The following is a 15,371-nucleotide window of genomic DNA, read 5'->3' on the forward strand; positions in this document are numbered from 1 at the left end:
TCTATTATTTAAGACTCTCCTGCGTACAAGGGGTGGCTCAAAACCTACCTCAGCACATCAAGGACAACAGAACAGCACACAAAGTATCTCACCTTCAGGACAACTCTATCTTAAAAGCATGTACAATTGCTATGAATACGCATGGCTGCTTCCAGGGAAGGCAAATTCTGAAGTTCAAAATATCAAATAAACTTCTTGGTCTCTAGTGTGGGACGAATGCACAAAACACACATTGCACACAACTGCAAAAAAAAGCGGAAAGCACCAAAAGCCTAATTTAGAAATTAGAGATTTAGACAAAGCTCTAGCAAAGCCCATGCATCATTTTGGTGATATCGGAAGTGTGAAGAGAGACTCATCAAAAACATCTGGGTCTCTTGTTACCGTCTGACCCATCTATTCCCCCCAAGTCTCCTAGTTTGTGAGAGTCTCTGACCTTGAGCTTGTCAATGACCTGATTTGCATGTGACAGCATAGTAACTGCAGTCGTCAATGACCCCTGCCCAGCCCTTGGGCAAAGAAGCAGCATCCTATTGCTGGTATTACGAAGTTTTATAAAATGCCCTTGATACCGTGGAAATGTTCATGATCTGCCTGCAGACTTCCATGGAAAGAAAAAGTGCTTTCACTTAGCAGCAGCTCTTTCCTGTCTATGCAACAGTAATGGAGAATCTGGGTAATTTTTCCTCCCTCTTGGAGAACTCTGAAATATGTAGAGTGCCATTTTGTTACATTTCCTGCTGAGTACATTAAGAGAGCTAGCAGGACCGCTAAGGACACATCATTTATTGCATGGTAATCCCACCCAACTCTTAAGCCTTAATATTGTCTGATAATGCAGATCCGTACTTTGGCCAACATCTAGTCAGGACCATGTGGGTCTGTTGACAGAATATAGCAGGTGAGGAAGGACAAACTGAGTGATGACAGTCATTACAATGTGGAGACAAATGTATTTGGAGGAATTTCACCTCTCTTGAGTGAGGAAATGCATTAGCTATTAGTCATCAGCATTTGTAACTGGGAAGAAACGGGAAGGGAGTGTGACTTCACTGCCTTCACTGCCGTAAAATCATCATTACAGCAGAACCAGGTCCAGCTATCTATTCATCCAAGTACTTACATGCTGCTGCTCATAAATATTCTCCTTTTACAAAAAAACCCTAAATGTCTACATATAAGGGGAAAAGGCAGTTTGGTTTTTTTTTTTTTTTAAATGCAGGGCTTACTATCCAAGCTTGTGATGCATCATTTGAAATACAGGACACTGGATAATAATAAAGATTAAAAGTGACAAAGACAGCTGTTTAATGATGTGATATTATTATTTATGTAAGGCTCAAAGAATCACACACTTCATAAAGACAGAAAAAAAGACATGCTCTGCCCTAAGGAGCTCAGATGCTAACCAAACAACAAAACAATGACGGATGGTATCCAACAAGCACATGAAGGAAGCATTATGCTGTTGAGTCTCTGCTTATCTTCAAGCTCAATACAAGCAGAGGATGAGAGATGGGGTTAACTTTAAAAGGAGAAGCATGGAGTAATAGGATTAAGCAGGATAGACCAAGTGTCTAAGCAGGAATATGCATGAGAGGAGGCAAAGAAAAGGCAGTGGGTGATGGAAAGAAAAAGGCAAGTGAGTCATGAAACTTGGCTGGACCAGTGGATAAGGAAGTGAGTAGCTGAAGCTTTGGAGGGAATGACAGTCATTCCCTAGCAGAGATAGGCAAGAGCTAGGGTATTTTTCTTTGGTAAAACAAGAGAAAAGCCCAGGAACAGAATGAGGAAGGTGTGGAGTTAGCTGTTGCAGCAGCAAACCGATAAATTTAAGCAACCCACTGCTGAGGAGACCAGAAGTTTAGGACAAGAATAGAGAAACATAGCTGTGGTTGAGATATGAGATGATCTCAGACGCACATTAATGAGAAAGGGCAGAAACGGTGATACTACGCAGAACTAGAGAAAAGAGGGATTTAGTAACAGATAATGAGAATTGTTTGTTTTGTGTGCAATACGCTCTCTTCGTAGCCTCTTCGTGGTTCACCACTGCCGATGTGGACATGTCTAAATAATAAAATGATAAACTGAGGCAAAACTACAGATGTGGGAAGAGGCTATGAGTAGAGAAACATAACCTATGGGCAACAGCCTGCTGAAGGTGGCTGTAAATGTACATTTTGGTCTAAAACTAGAGACAGGTAACCTCGTGCAGTGATCTGTAACACAGAAGAGTGTGTATCACAGCCTAAGTGCCTGAAGTGTTCAAACGTGAAGTCCAGTACAGCTCTATTTCCATATCTTCCAAGACTACATTTTTATTCTTCGTTAATACATAGCTACACAGGAATTTGATAGAACAGGTCAGAATCAAAATATTGTGCCTATTCACATACCTACACAAAAAGAAACAGTGGAAGTTTTCAAAACTGACTTCAAACTTAATTTTCCTTTAAATTGTGAATATTCTATTGTAGGAAAAGAAATAGGAACAATAAAAGGCTAGAGAAGATTACTGGTTAATAACTGTAACAGATGTGTACCTTTAAAATCAGATTTTACTAGCCTTTTAATATACCATACACACAAAATACGTGCTTTTTAAAACTAAAACCAAAACCTAGCACTTTACGTAGCTTTACACACACATTGGCAATCTGATTATCCATTTGTTTCTCTGTACTTTTCAATTATTCACAACAAAAACACCACACACAAAATTCACTTAAGGAAGTCAATAATAAGTGACTTTTTTTCTAACCTCAGTCTAGAATTTGTGCAATACAAAAAATGCAATGCCAACAGGACAGGTATCTCCAGCAAATATGCACATAGCACGTGAGCAAAGGCTTCAGTTTCAAAAACTAGGTATGTATTTCCATTTTTAAAACACTGCAGGTGATTGTCTATTATTTATATACAGATGCTGTGAGTGCAATAACCATTGTGTGTTTAAATGAGGTGCGTAATTACACAGGTATAGATTTGAGAAAGCAACCTGACGACTAACTTCTTAAAAGTTGTATTTTAAAGGCAATTCTTTGACTGTGACGATGTTTTTGCTGCCTTGCATACTCATTTAAATGAGTGTACTATGTAACACCAGGCTATTTTCAGCTTCCAAAAGTAAGAGTTCGTGGCTTGAGTTATTTGACAGCAATGTGTAACTGGAACAGTCATTTAAGTATGATGCCTTGTTGTCAAAATCGTATTATTAATTCCTGTGAATGAATACCACAGCAATTACATCCACAGTCTATCAGATCTTTGACAAGACAAGCACATGACTGAATAATTTTTATATAGAAACTGACTTGCTTGTTTTTCTTCTCTACTTCTGTAACAGACAGTAATTAATTCATCTCAAGCAAGCCCATCCATCTGTTAGATGCTGAAACACATTTAGGGCCATTCAGAGAGGTAAGTAGGTGATTTTATTAGGTCTGGAAACATTTCAAACTTTCTTGCATATATTTTTCCTCTCATTTGAGCTGAAATACAAATTCAGATGCAGACCCACCAAATGCATGAAATAACTGCTCTGCAGGCTGTTACTGCAGCAAAGACTTTTCAGATATGTTAAAAACAGTAAAAGGAAAAAAGCACAAACAGACCCAGATATGACAATGGATGAGAAATAGAACATATACATGTGACAGTGGGCTGAAGTAGCAGGATCCTTGTCCTGGAAAAGGGAAGCGCTGGTATCTCCTCCTCTTACAACCAGCGTGCCTGAAACCAGGCAATACCACAGCAGAAAGATGTACAGAAGCTCAAAGAATTCAGAGAATATCAGCAACAAAGAAAAGTTGTCTGAGGGAAACGATGATGTCTAAGGGGAAAACATTTGAGGCGTATAAACACCAGGAATGAGGCGGTATTATACAGAATGCTTGACAGGGAAAGGAGTGAACTCAGCGTTCTGTTTTTATAGCTCAATTCTTCCATCATTTTTTTTAAAGCAAAGAAGGTGAGGAGTATTAAACCACCTCTCCAAGCCAACATACCTAATCCAATAATGCCCAAGGTCTCCCCTCTGATCCTGGCAGCTCCAGAAGCCACTTCTCGAATCTGTTCAACGCTTTGTACTCTCGTGCCTTCTCGCAAAGCCTGGTGAAGCCAGGTGGTTCGCCTGTACAGGTTCAGAATGTGGCACATGGTAGAGTCCGCTGTTTCTTCTACAGAGGCAGCTGGCACATTACACACTGCGATCCCTGCAAAGAATGGGGGCGAAGGATACCAGTTGCCAAACATTTCTTATTTTTTTCCCATTTAACAGCAATTCAGCAGTATGATGTTTAAATTTACAGATATTTCAACACCAGTTTTGCACAAATACTAAGTTTCTGACTGTAATGGCAGACAGAACACTTGACATAATAGTTGCCAAACATGTGCAAACATTTTTTCTGATTTTTTATTACTATTTATTGCATTTGCAAACTAAGGCAAACAGTAAACAGACCACTGAAGCCACAAAAATAAAGTACTGAAGATGCTAGGTAGTTTAGAACACAAGTCGAGGTCTGGGTAACTGTTTCACATGCACACTGAACTAGGTGTTTTGAATAGCAAAGAGAAACATGCCTTGCTCTCAACAGTGCGGTTAATGACTATTGTTTAGATTTAATTGAGTGAGATAGCTTTTGGGAGGGTATCTGCTCAGTGGTGGAAAGCTATCTATACAAGTTATATAAAAAGATAAAATAATTTATCATGACAGCAACTCTAACAAAGCCCTCACAGGACAACTATTGGTACTTCCAATTCATGTATGGATAATCGTGACACAGGAGGGACAATTTGTTTCATGTTGCACACAGATTTGTAGAATTACAACAAGCAGAATCCAAGTCCTTTCCTGGTCCCTCAAATTAAAAAGCTAACCCATCTTAATTGTCAATAAGGAAATACAAAAATCTGCTTCTGCATGGCATGTAAAGATAATGAAAAAGTAAGTTCGTGTTCCTAATAGCTGAGAAATTACTAGCTGAAAAGGGCGTAACATCAAGAAGCTAAAAGACCATTACAGATTTCCACAGACAACTCTGGAAGGTGGATTGATTCAAGACTCACAATAGTTTTTCTTCACTTCAAAAAACAGATCAGGCAACAAGTGATTGTAATTGCACGCAAGTTATCCCATTCCGTTTTTTACTTTCCAGTACTTCATGTACAGCAGTTAAGGAAAATGTTTATTTGAAAAAGTATGTGTTCTTTTTGACTTGTCTCTCTTCATTCTTTCTGTTTACTACATGTTCTCTCTCTAATCATCAGCTCCCACCAATGTTTGTCTCTCAGTTCTGCTGACTGAGATCACGAACAGTACACAGTATAATTTCACGGGGGAGAAAAAAAGTGTTTTGTATACTAGAAAACACCCTAATACTGTTTTCACTGTCTAGTTGTTTGGGTTTTTACATAAATAAATATTCAATGAGTCCTCAGCTAACACCAGTATATCTTACGAAGCAAGGAAGAAAAAAATTCTCTTCAATAACAGTAACAACAATAATCTGACAAATAATGAGCTCATACCATATTTATCTATGCTTTACTTCAAATGCCTTCATTCTGCTGCCCTGTACTTTTTTACAGCTTTCTTCAGATCAGTAAAAACCAGCATAAGGAACCTGCAGAACTATTTTTCTCTTCTCTGCTGTTGAGTGTCTGCTGAGTCACTGCTCTTCGACTTACACACAGATAAAACAGCATCATTTGTTGGAATATTAATCTTGGCATTCTGCTAACGTCAATGGTAGCATGAAACTCTCAGTTTTTAAAAAATGAAAAAAAGTCCTGTGAGTGGGGGTAAAAGTACAAGACTGAAAAGTAACATCCTTTTAAGTGCATCATATTAAACAGCTGCATTTGTTTATACACAAAGTCTTTTTCACAGAGCAAAAATGCAGGCTTTAGATGGCAAAACAAATTTAATAAGCATGTCTTCTGATAGCTGTCATCAAAAAAACGAATGCTTTAAAAGGAGCTTAGGAAGTTATATGACATAGAAAACTTGGGGGAGAAGAGTCAGATAAATTCTCTCCTGAACTGTAGGAATTTCTTTTTCCCTATTTTCCCCCAACTTTAAAAACACCTAATTTCTGAAAGGCAGAGACATGGTGAACCACAAAAAGCAGCAAGAGAGGGGCAAGGATGTGAGGAAAAAGAGACATTTCCCACAGGAAAAGATAGTACGCTCTTATCTCATATCCACCGCTTCTGTGCTCCCCTGCCTGCCCCCTTTTCCCACCGCTTTCAGTGATCTTGTGCATAAGCTCAATGCTGAAAAACTCAGGAGTCAACTGGCATCAGCCTTGACTCCCACTTCACTTGCATCCAGCTACTCTCACAACTTGTATGTATTTTCTAGTTAACAACTAATAAACTGGAGAAAAACTAGGTCAGATCTTAAAGATTTCATTCAAGAAACATCTGTTTTCATGCATTTTAGGAAGAGTAGAAGTGCTAACACGAAAATAATACTTAAGAGGAAAAGCTGGTACCAACCCCACCAGCCAGCTCTCTGAAAAGTAACTCAAAAAGTCACTACAGAGTTCAGGAACATGTCATACTTTAAGGTCTAACTCTTCACTACATTTCAAGAGCGAATCAAAGCTTTTTACAAAGAGCAAGTAACTCTTGTATCACCTCCTTGAGACGCATATTATTTTTACTAGTTCAACAAACAGGAAGTGATTTGTCCCAGTAGTGGTGAGTTAGTATTTGATTCCAGCTATTTCACCCTAACTATTAAAATCAGAGATATTACACCGCAAGCCTTCCAGCATTTACTGGCTGTTCAGAGACTGGACAACTGTATTTTCTAAATACTGAAATGCACAAACAGGATGGATCCTAGCTGTGTAACTCAAGTCTACTCATGACACAGGAACTGAGTGATTAGGATGTGGCCATTTAGCATTTCACACAATCGAGAATGTCCCTGCTGTATGCTGGCTTGAAGAATTATGCAGATGCGTTTAGATTATAAACCATTTTACCATCTAGCATGGAGACTTGCACAAAGAGCCAACAAACCTGCAAAGATTTTCCTCTTATCAGGGATTCTCTGCGCAAATCGGACTCCTGACTGGTCGGGCCCTTTGATCTGTTCCTAGGTTTTGGCTTTTGATCTAGGATTTTACCCCAGGCCAATCTCTAGTCATGTGTTTTCTGGGGCTCACAACTGTGGCACTAGTTAGGATATGTAGGAACACAGCCTTGCTTGCTTTTGGACCCGATCTGTTCTTCATAGAAACTTGCAAAGAAGCTGTTAGCCTCTGCTGCTGCACAGACTACACAGCCATTAGAAACAGGTCATTATTTTACTATCACTTGCTGATAAATAGACCATAGTACAGCTCCTCACTACATCAATGAGGTCATTACTAGGACTAAGCACTGTCACATCGAAGTAAATGTTTTCAAGATCTTCCCAGAGCATAATGGGAAACGTGCTTGGTCACCTCAATCTTAGAAAAGAAATGAAGAAAACAGACATTTATTCCAAGTGGTAGCTTGACCTGTAGATTATAGGTAAGAGATGGTTTATCCTAAAGTAAGAAAAGTACAAATCAGACTGTTGCTTTTTTTACAGTGAAACACTAAGCACCATCTCCATAGTTCCAGTATCCAAATTTATTCTGAAGCAGCAACAACTGATTCTCCTATAAAATCGGTATTTCTGTTTTATGGAGTGGTTTAGTACTAAATCTCATGCATCATAAATAAGTCTCAGACAGTTGATAATGATCTCATTTTTTATTCAAACAGAAGCAGTATGCCATGCTGATGCAATTATATTTTGTGATTGGATTACAGCAGTAGTAGTTAAAATATACAATTGGGGTAAAAAAGAAAGAGATGAAAAATTATGGCCTTACTCCTTGGGTTTATATTGAACAGGCAGATTGCCATCCTGTCACAAAGCTGTTAATATTACCACTTAATTAACTAATGCTAGTATCTCCATAATGATTTTTAAACACTTTGATGAGAAAATTATACAGCTTACATAATATGTTAGTATAAATTACACAGAAAACATTAATGCAAAGACTTAGCTGCTATTAGATTTCTGGAGGCAAGTATAAGATGTAAAATAACGTCTCTAATAGTCATACCTAAATCTCCAGCAGATTTGATGTCAATATTATCAAAACCACTGCCAATTCGGACAATTATTCGAAGTGCTTTAAATTTCTCCAGGTCTTCTCGTGTTAAAGTGATAGTGTGATACATCAGTGCACCCACTGCTTCATTTAGTACCTATAAATAAAATGGAAAAACACACTCATTTTTTTTCTTTCACAGGATTTCAGTTTAATCACATATATATATTTTCAGGTATAAAAAGACTGTAAAAGCATTAAATCCAGGTCTGTTTTAAAGGTTATTTCTCCAAATATCTTCCAGCCTCTTGTTAGTCTTTTTCATCTGATGTATCCGTTCTAGCATGACGAGATTAGCTTTAGAAGAACTAAGTGACCTCTATTTGTGTTCTTATTAAGACGGAAAACTCTTCTCATTTCACAGGAGATGCTTTGCAGTATCGAACCCTAAGTACAAGCATCAGTGGACTGCATCTGCACATGCAGATGAAACAACATGGGAGCAAGCACTCACTTTAAACAGTATTTTTATGCGTAGGCAGCTGACATTCAGTTTTGAATGGAGTCACAGAGCAGTATCTCTTCACCATACACACAGTGGTACAGGCATTCACCACGCTATTAAACCACTTGATACTTGAATAGAAAACATTCAGTAATCATTACAAAACCCTTAGACAACAGAGACTGGAATCTGTCAATTCATGCATAAGAACAAAATGTCTGTTCCTCAGTTTATTGACACTGCAACTGTCTAAGCTCTCACTGATGGAAAAGTGGATGTCATATGAATTGGTACAACTGAGATGCCAAACTAGACATTATCCAGAAAAAAATAGCACCTCTAAGAAATAAGAAATTATACCAAAGCAAAAACGTTGCAAAAGAAAAAATTTGTGAGAGCCAAAAAAGCAAAAAAAAATTGACAGTATCTGAAAAGTCTGAATATCTTTCAAATTATGTTAGAGCGAATCCAACCCACCCAAGAAAGGTTAAGAGGAAGGGGTGTGGAGAAGGGGAAGAGAGCCCAGCACGCCATACCCAGCAGTTTCAAATTCTGCTACCAAACAAGCAGTGACACTGCACCCCATACAGCTAATACAAGGTTATTGTTCAGAAAGCAAAAAATATTTTCCTCTCTTCATATGCAAACTGGCCGATTTCACTTCTGCAAAACACTTCTCTCTGTTTGCACCTCCAATGCACTACCTAATATCCTAATTGTTCCACGAGATACAAAGCATGCACAAATCATTTCAACACCTAAGCTCACTGTAATGACTTCAAGAGGTTCCTACGACACACTTCACATAAAAGCTCTGCAGAGACTTTAAATTTCTTATTCAATAGACTTTTGGTACCTGTACGGATTCTGTCATCTGAGTTATTTCTGCTCATATGAGTATTTTCTAGGGTACTGCAGGATCAGTAACAATAATAAACATCAACATAAATCATTTAAAATAAAACCACTATTGCAGCAAAACAGTCTCGCACACAGCAGATTACCAGTGCTGGAACCCAAGATCTGCAGCAGTAATCTTAAAAATTAAAATACATAAAGAAAAATTTTAAAAGAAAATAAAAAACAAACTCCATAAAAATGAAAGAAAACAGCTTCTTACTGAATACTTCGCAAAATTATTTACGCTATTTCAACAAGTGTCTCTGGATTGGTAACCCCAGTTCTAAGTTAGATAAAGACCAGAATCCTTTCAGCAGAATTTGGATTTCCTTGCACAAGTAAGAACTGAAAAAAAATTAGAAATTACACATCCTTAAAGAATGCGGCTACAACACAATTCAAAGAACAGCTGTAGGCTGTGATCTTATAAACAATTATACACACACAAAACTCCTTGATTTTAATGGTACAAACAAGTCCTTTGGAGATAACATCTAGCAGTCACCAGTCGGAAAGGCTCCACTCATCAGAATGTGTTTCCTTGTGCTGTTACAGTGTTAAAGAAAACCAAAACAGTTTATTGGTTTTGCTTCTACAGCGACATCACAGCTGGTATGGACCAAGTCAAAGCCCATGCCTGGGGCAGTCTACACAGGAAACAGTCCCTCGTACAAGCTGAGTGCCCACATAAAATGCCCTTAGGGGGTTTTTGTCCCATTAATTCCTAAAAGAAAATTGTTCTAAAATCTCACAGGTCCAACGATACAGAAATTTCTTCTAATTTCCAGACTCAGTTTATTCACTTATTTATTATTTATTCCAGCTTGTATCCATTTGTTCTGGCACCAGTGCTGCCATTTGCTTAAACCATACTTTCTCTCCTTGGTGTTTACAATCCAAATGTATTTATAGACAACAATCATATCCCCTCTGAGTATTTTTTTGGCTAGACTTCACAAGCCTAGTCCTTCTAGTCTTGTCTAGGATGATGTCCTTCTACCCCCTCGATCAGTCTAACACTTCTCCACTGCTCTTAAAAGAAGTTTGGAGCGAGTCCAGAGAAGGGCGACCAAGCTGGTGAAGGGTCTGGAGGGTCTGACCTATGAGGAACAGCTGAGGGACCTGGGGTTGTTTAGCCTGGAGAAGAGGAGGCTCAGAGGTGACCTTACTGCAGTCTACAACTACCTGAAGGGAGGTTGTAGTGGAGTGGGAGTCGACCTCTTCTCCCAGGCAACTAGTGATAGGACAAGAGGACACAGCCTCAAGCTTCACCAGGGGAGGTTCAGGTTGGACATTAGGAAGAATTTCTTCTCAAAAAGGGTCATTAGACATTGGAAGGGGCTGCCCAGGGAGGTGGTGGAGTCACCACCTCTGATGTGTTTAAGAAAAGACTGGACACGGCACTTAGTGCCATGGTCTAGTTGACATGGTGGTGCCAGGGCAATGGTTGGACTCGATGATCCCTGAGGTCTCTTCCAACCTGATTGATTCTGTGATTCTGTGAAGTCTACGGTCAACTTTTCTGTGGGTGATCACAACTGCACCCAACGTGCTACTGGAGGTCTCCCTCCCCACTGTGTTATACCAACACTAGCACTGTCAGCAGTGCATACGCACTCAAAATCTCTCCTAAGGAGGTCTCACGTGATGTGCAATGTTTCTGCATGACCATCGTCACACTGGCAGCTGATCCTTTGATTAACATGTAAATCTGAATCCTTCTCCCTGAAGCATGTGTTTCTGTCACACTTCCAAATTTATACTAGGACTTCTTTCTCTGAGTCACAGCACTTGTTACTTCAAGCCTCAAGGTCCTCAAGTTCTTTACGATATCCTGGTCCTCTCCAATTAGTCATGTCCTCCATTCTGGGTTTTATCACATACGTTTCCTACACCCCTGCCAGGGTTGCTCTAGATGGTCGTGATGCAGAAGAAAACATCATCTGTTTAGTTGTCAGAAGGGCAAAACCTAAAGTAGCTTAGAGCTTACGATGACCCACTTCATGCTCATGTTGCAGCCAGACCCTTCTTTCCCTCCTCTCCAAGACTGGAAAGGGACAGTGTTTTGTGTTTTTGTATGTGCAGAGAGCTGCCACGACTTTAAGGACTGCATTAAACAGGGGCTAAAAGACAGCTGAAGTGGTTCAGACATTTGTGCTTTAAAATCACAGCGTTTCATTTGGGAAGCAGCTTTTCTCTTCATAATCATGCATATTTTATTAACTCAGCCAGTCAAGACTGTAATTTGGACTCTAAGAGTGGCAGTCTGGACTCATTACACTACATTTTTGGGCCCATCTTGGTTATGGCTTGGCACTAGGAGAAGATGGAAAAGTATTGGGAAGCTTGGGAATGTGTTCAATAAAAGGAAAAATATTTCTCAGCTATGGCTTAATGCTGACACTAGCCATTGCCACAGGCAGTTATTTACCCATCATATGGGATATGGAACAAACACAAATGAAAAACCTTTTAAAATTTTCCTTTTAGTGTTTGGGCCTCTTCTAGGATTATGGACCAGTTAGCAAGGGAATGCATCGCCAAAAATGTAATCTTCTCTAACTGTGTATTATTTCACATTAATTTGATAATTTAGTTATGTTACTGCTTTTTGCAACTGGCCATGTGATTGAACTACACCGAAAAGGCAGAAACAAATAGCAGAAAATCTGAAGTTAGAAGCATTCAGCACTCATGAATGTTAATAATGCAACTTACAGATTAAAAAAAAATTAATAGTGAAAGTTTCTGTATTTTGGAATTATTTGTATCAATTATATTCTCAGTCATTACATATACTAAATGCACACTCCACAGAAGGAAGTTTGACAAGCTTGTCAGCAAGTAAAAACAAAACTTGAACTACGGAAATCCAGCATAAATGTAAACAGTTCTGGAAAATGAAATAATCTTCATAAAAAACAACTGTGCGTAGGAGTCATTTACTGATCACTTACAGAAGCACACCCAGTGGTGGACGCATGAGAGAAGCGGGGAGTATACGTGGTTTTTTTCATTATTTTCCGTAATGAACTTGATTGATACAACATTCACCAAATTCTAGTATGAGAATTTTGTTACAAAAATATCAACTTATGTCAACTTGACTGAGATACGTATTTAACAAACAAGCTGGAAATTTCAGATCAGTGCAAGTATGTGGCAGTCAGACAATGCTCTTTCATGATCTCTCGCAAGGAAAGACGATGGGCAAAATTTGATAGAGAACAAGTAGAGATGGCTGCTTACCTTCAACAGCCATTCCTGCCTTCATCAGACTACAATTGTGCTTTTCAGGAAGACAGGGTCTGTGACAGAAGTTGAAACACAGGACATGAGTTGGCTTCCTTCTGTTACCGAAGGATTATGTGGCCCACCTGCATAACTTCTATGCCTTCAGACTTAGTTCCAGGTGAAGCTACAGCACACTGCTTGCTGAAAGCCTTTTTCATACCCTCTTCAGTGAGCTGACATCCTTTCCAATCACAACTGCTCAGACAGGTCTTTCTGCTGTTCTTCAACCTCAAAACGACTACTCTGCTTTCACAACATGCCAGGTCTCCAAGGCTCCAACACATGACGCTGTAGTAGGAGACATTTCTATTTCAAAGAATTTAACAAATCTCCAGTACTGAATACTGAAATCCTTTTGAAACATCTTCCTATTTTTTTCATCTTATTTCACCACCAGGCTATTTTAGCCATCATGCGAAACATCGCATAGTCACCATTGACACACACATGCCTCACATTATTTGGGGAAGAAGTCTTAGCATCTTGTTTATTTTTTACAAAAAAGCATAAGCGTATTTTAACATGCTGAGAATAGAACAGTGAGGCCTCCTTTTCTTTGGGCATCTAATGATACACTATTTTATCACGAGAGTAGTAAACTACTACTTTTTTAGATTTTACTATGAGAGACTGACCTCAGAGGCTTGTGAATGAAATACCAAACCAGTTCAATGCAGAGACAGAACATATTTATAAATTACATATTGAATATGACAATATGTAATAATTTAAGAAGACTTCTAGAAAATCATCACTAGAAAGTGCTATATTTCATCTGGTTCTAGAAACTACAGGGTACTGCATTTCTTGGAGTTTGATGTGTCATCTCCAAAAAAATATGTTCCAGCGTCACCAGACTTGAGATATTTTGCACGTTTGAGTGGAAAAAATGTACTTCACCTAAACTGAGCAGGCCTTGCATTATTTGACTTGCAAAATGCAGCTGCACATCAAATTTGTGATCAATAATCTGTCACACAGGGGAAGGCTGCAGCAGACTCACAGCTGCTCCCAAAGCCTCACTACAACATTATAAAGGGTCCACGTGAAACTAATGCCATTAAAACTGAAAAGAAAAGCCAGTGTGCTCAAACGGTATTTAGTAGGTCTCCAAAACTCTGCGCATTTGTGCTGCTTTTTACAAGTTCCCGTTTCTCTTTACAAGACTCTCAGCTCCATGTTTGGTTCCTACAATCCATGGTGCTGTCAGTAACCTACCCATTTCATGATATGCACTTTATACAGCCAGGATACTCTCTAGTGTAGACCCTAAATATTAATACTTAACTTTATACTGTACATAAATACAAATAAGTATAAATATTTTACACAAACATAAACAAAAAGCTTACTTGCAGGCTCCTGAAAACACTCTCTCTAAAGACCTATATATCCACACACTGTATAAACTACACATATATACACACATGACATATATGGCAGTGTATTTCTAGTCCTTTTAAATTATACTACTGAAAAACATATACATATATATAAAAATACATGCACAACTACATAAATAACCTGCATAGCCTACAGCAAACTTCCTTTTAAAAACTATATTGAAGCCAGTCTTTCAAACACGAGATTTACTGACAATAATATGCAGTTTAATGACAGAAGTCAATTTGAAAATACAGACTCTGAAAACACTTTTACTAAATAAAAGGTTTTAATGAAAAAAATCTTTAACAGGAGTTCTGTGTGTTACCTTGTATGTTCTATTAATAAGGGTGAATTGTGTTTCATTTCAGTTCAAGTCTATCAGACGCTACGATGGATTGAACATCTACACCAAAGGATCGTTATGCCATGAAAGTCACTGATGACAATGCATCAACCCACACAACTGTCTCAAAAAACCTGTTAATAATCACCAGCAATTTTCAAGCCCCAATGCTATTAGACTCTAATCTATCTGTAAGATTGATACATGCTGCTTGCTGGGTACAGCAGCACTTCCATTCTGCTTTTTAAAGGGTATTAGTTCAGAGGAGACACTGGCAGCCTGCCCCTTGCTGTAATGCTGCACTTGACCTGTAATATTGCCACTGGTAAACGTGACAGACGTTGGCAGAAGGGTCACTGAATACAAACATTGATTTTGTATCCATCCTTACTGTGATATCTGTATGTTAGCGACTTTGTTGTATAACAAGGTATAACAGAAGTTTTTAGGATTTCCTTTTGTTAATTTTTTCCAAAGTCCTTCATAAGGAATCTGATCCAAGGCTCACTCAGTTTCAGTAAAAGGTTTTAGATCAGCTCCAAGGCAACAACTTACTCCCAAGTACACGTTATTGTTCAGAACAAGGCGGCTTCCTTTCCATTTATATTCTTTGAGAATTTAATTCTGATGGAAAACTAAAAATGTTGCAACTACATCATGAATATAAACAGCACTGATGGCACAAATGCAAGATTGCACCTTTACTGCTAAACAACAGAGAATCTGAAGCTGGAAAAATTATCTTACTTAACCATTGATATAACAGGAACAAATCAAAGCCTCTGCTGAAGAAGAGCACCATTCTTGATTTGTTTGCATCAGTTTC

At 38.5% G+C, this 15,371-nt stretch overlaps 1 protein-coding gene across 11 annotated transcripts in view; it reads right to left on the reverse strand.

The window, feature by feature from the left end:
* Positions 1-15,371, reverse strand: part of CTBP1 (C-terminal binding protein 1) — a 259,257-nt gene that overhangs the window by 17,759 nt on the left and 226,127 nt on the right. For all 11 annotated transcript variants that reach the window (XM_068402971.1, XM_068402973.1, XM_068402977.1 and 8 more), the window contains 2 exons: positions 8,130-8,274; positions 4,011-4,217 (listed from right to left, as the gene is read on the reverse strand). In XM_068402971.1, the coding sequence (XP_068259072.1) occupies positions 4,011-4,217; positions 8,130-8,274 (352 nt within the window). The remainder of the gene's footprint in view (positions 1-4,010; positions 4,218-8,129; positions 8,275-15,371) is intronic.

Source organism: Nyctibius grandis, chromosome 6, assembly GCF_013368605.1.
Source record: "Nyctibius grandis isolate bNycGra1 chromosome 6, bNycGra1.pri, whole genome shotgun sequence".
Classification (NCBI taxonomy): Eukaryota; Metazoa; Chordata; class Aves; order Nyctibiiformes; family Nyctibiidae; genus Nyctibius; species Nyctibius grandis.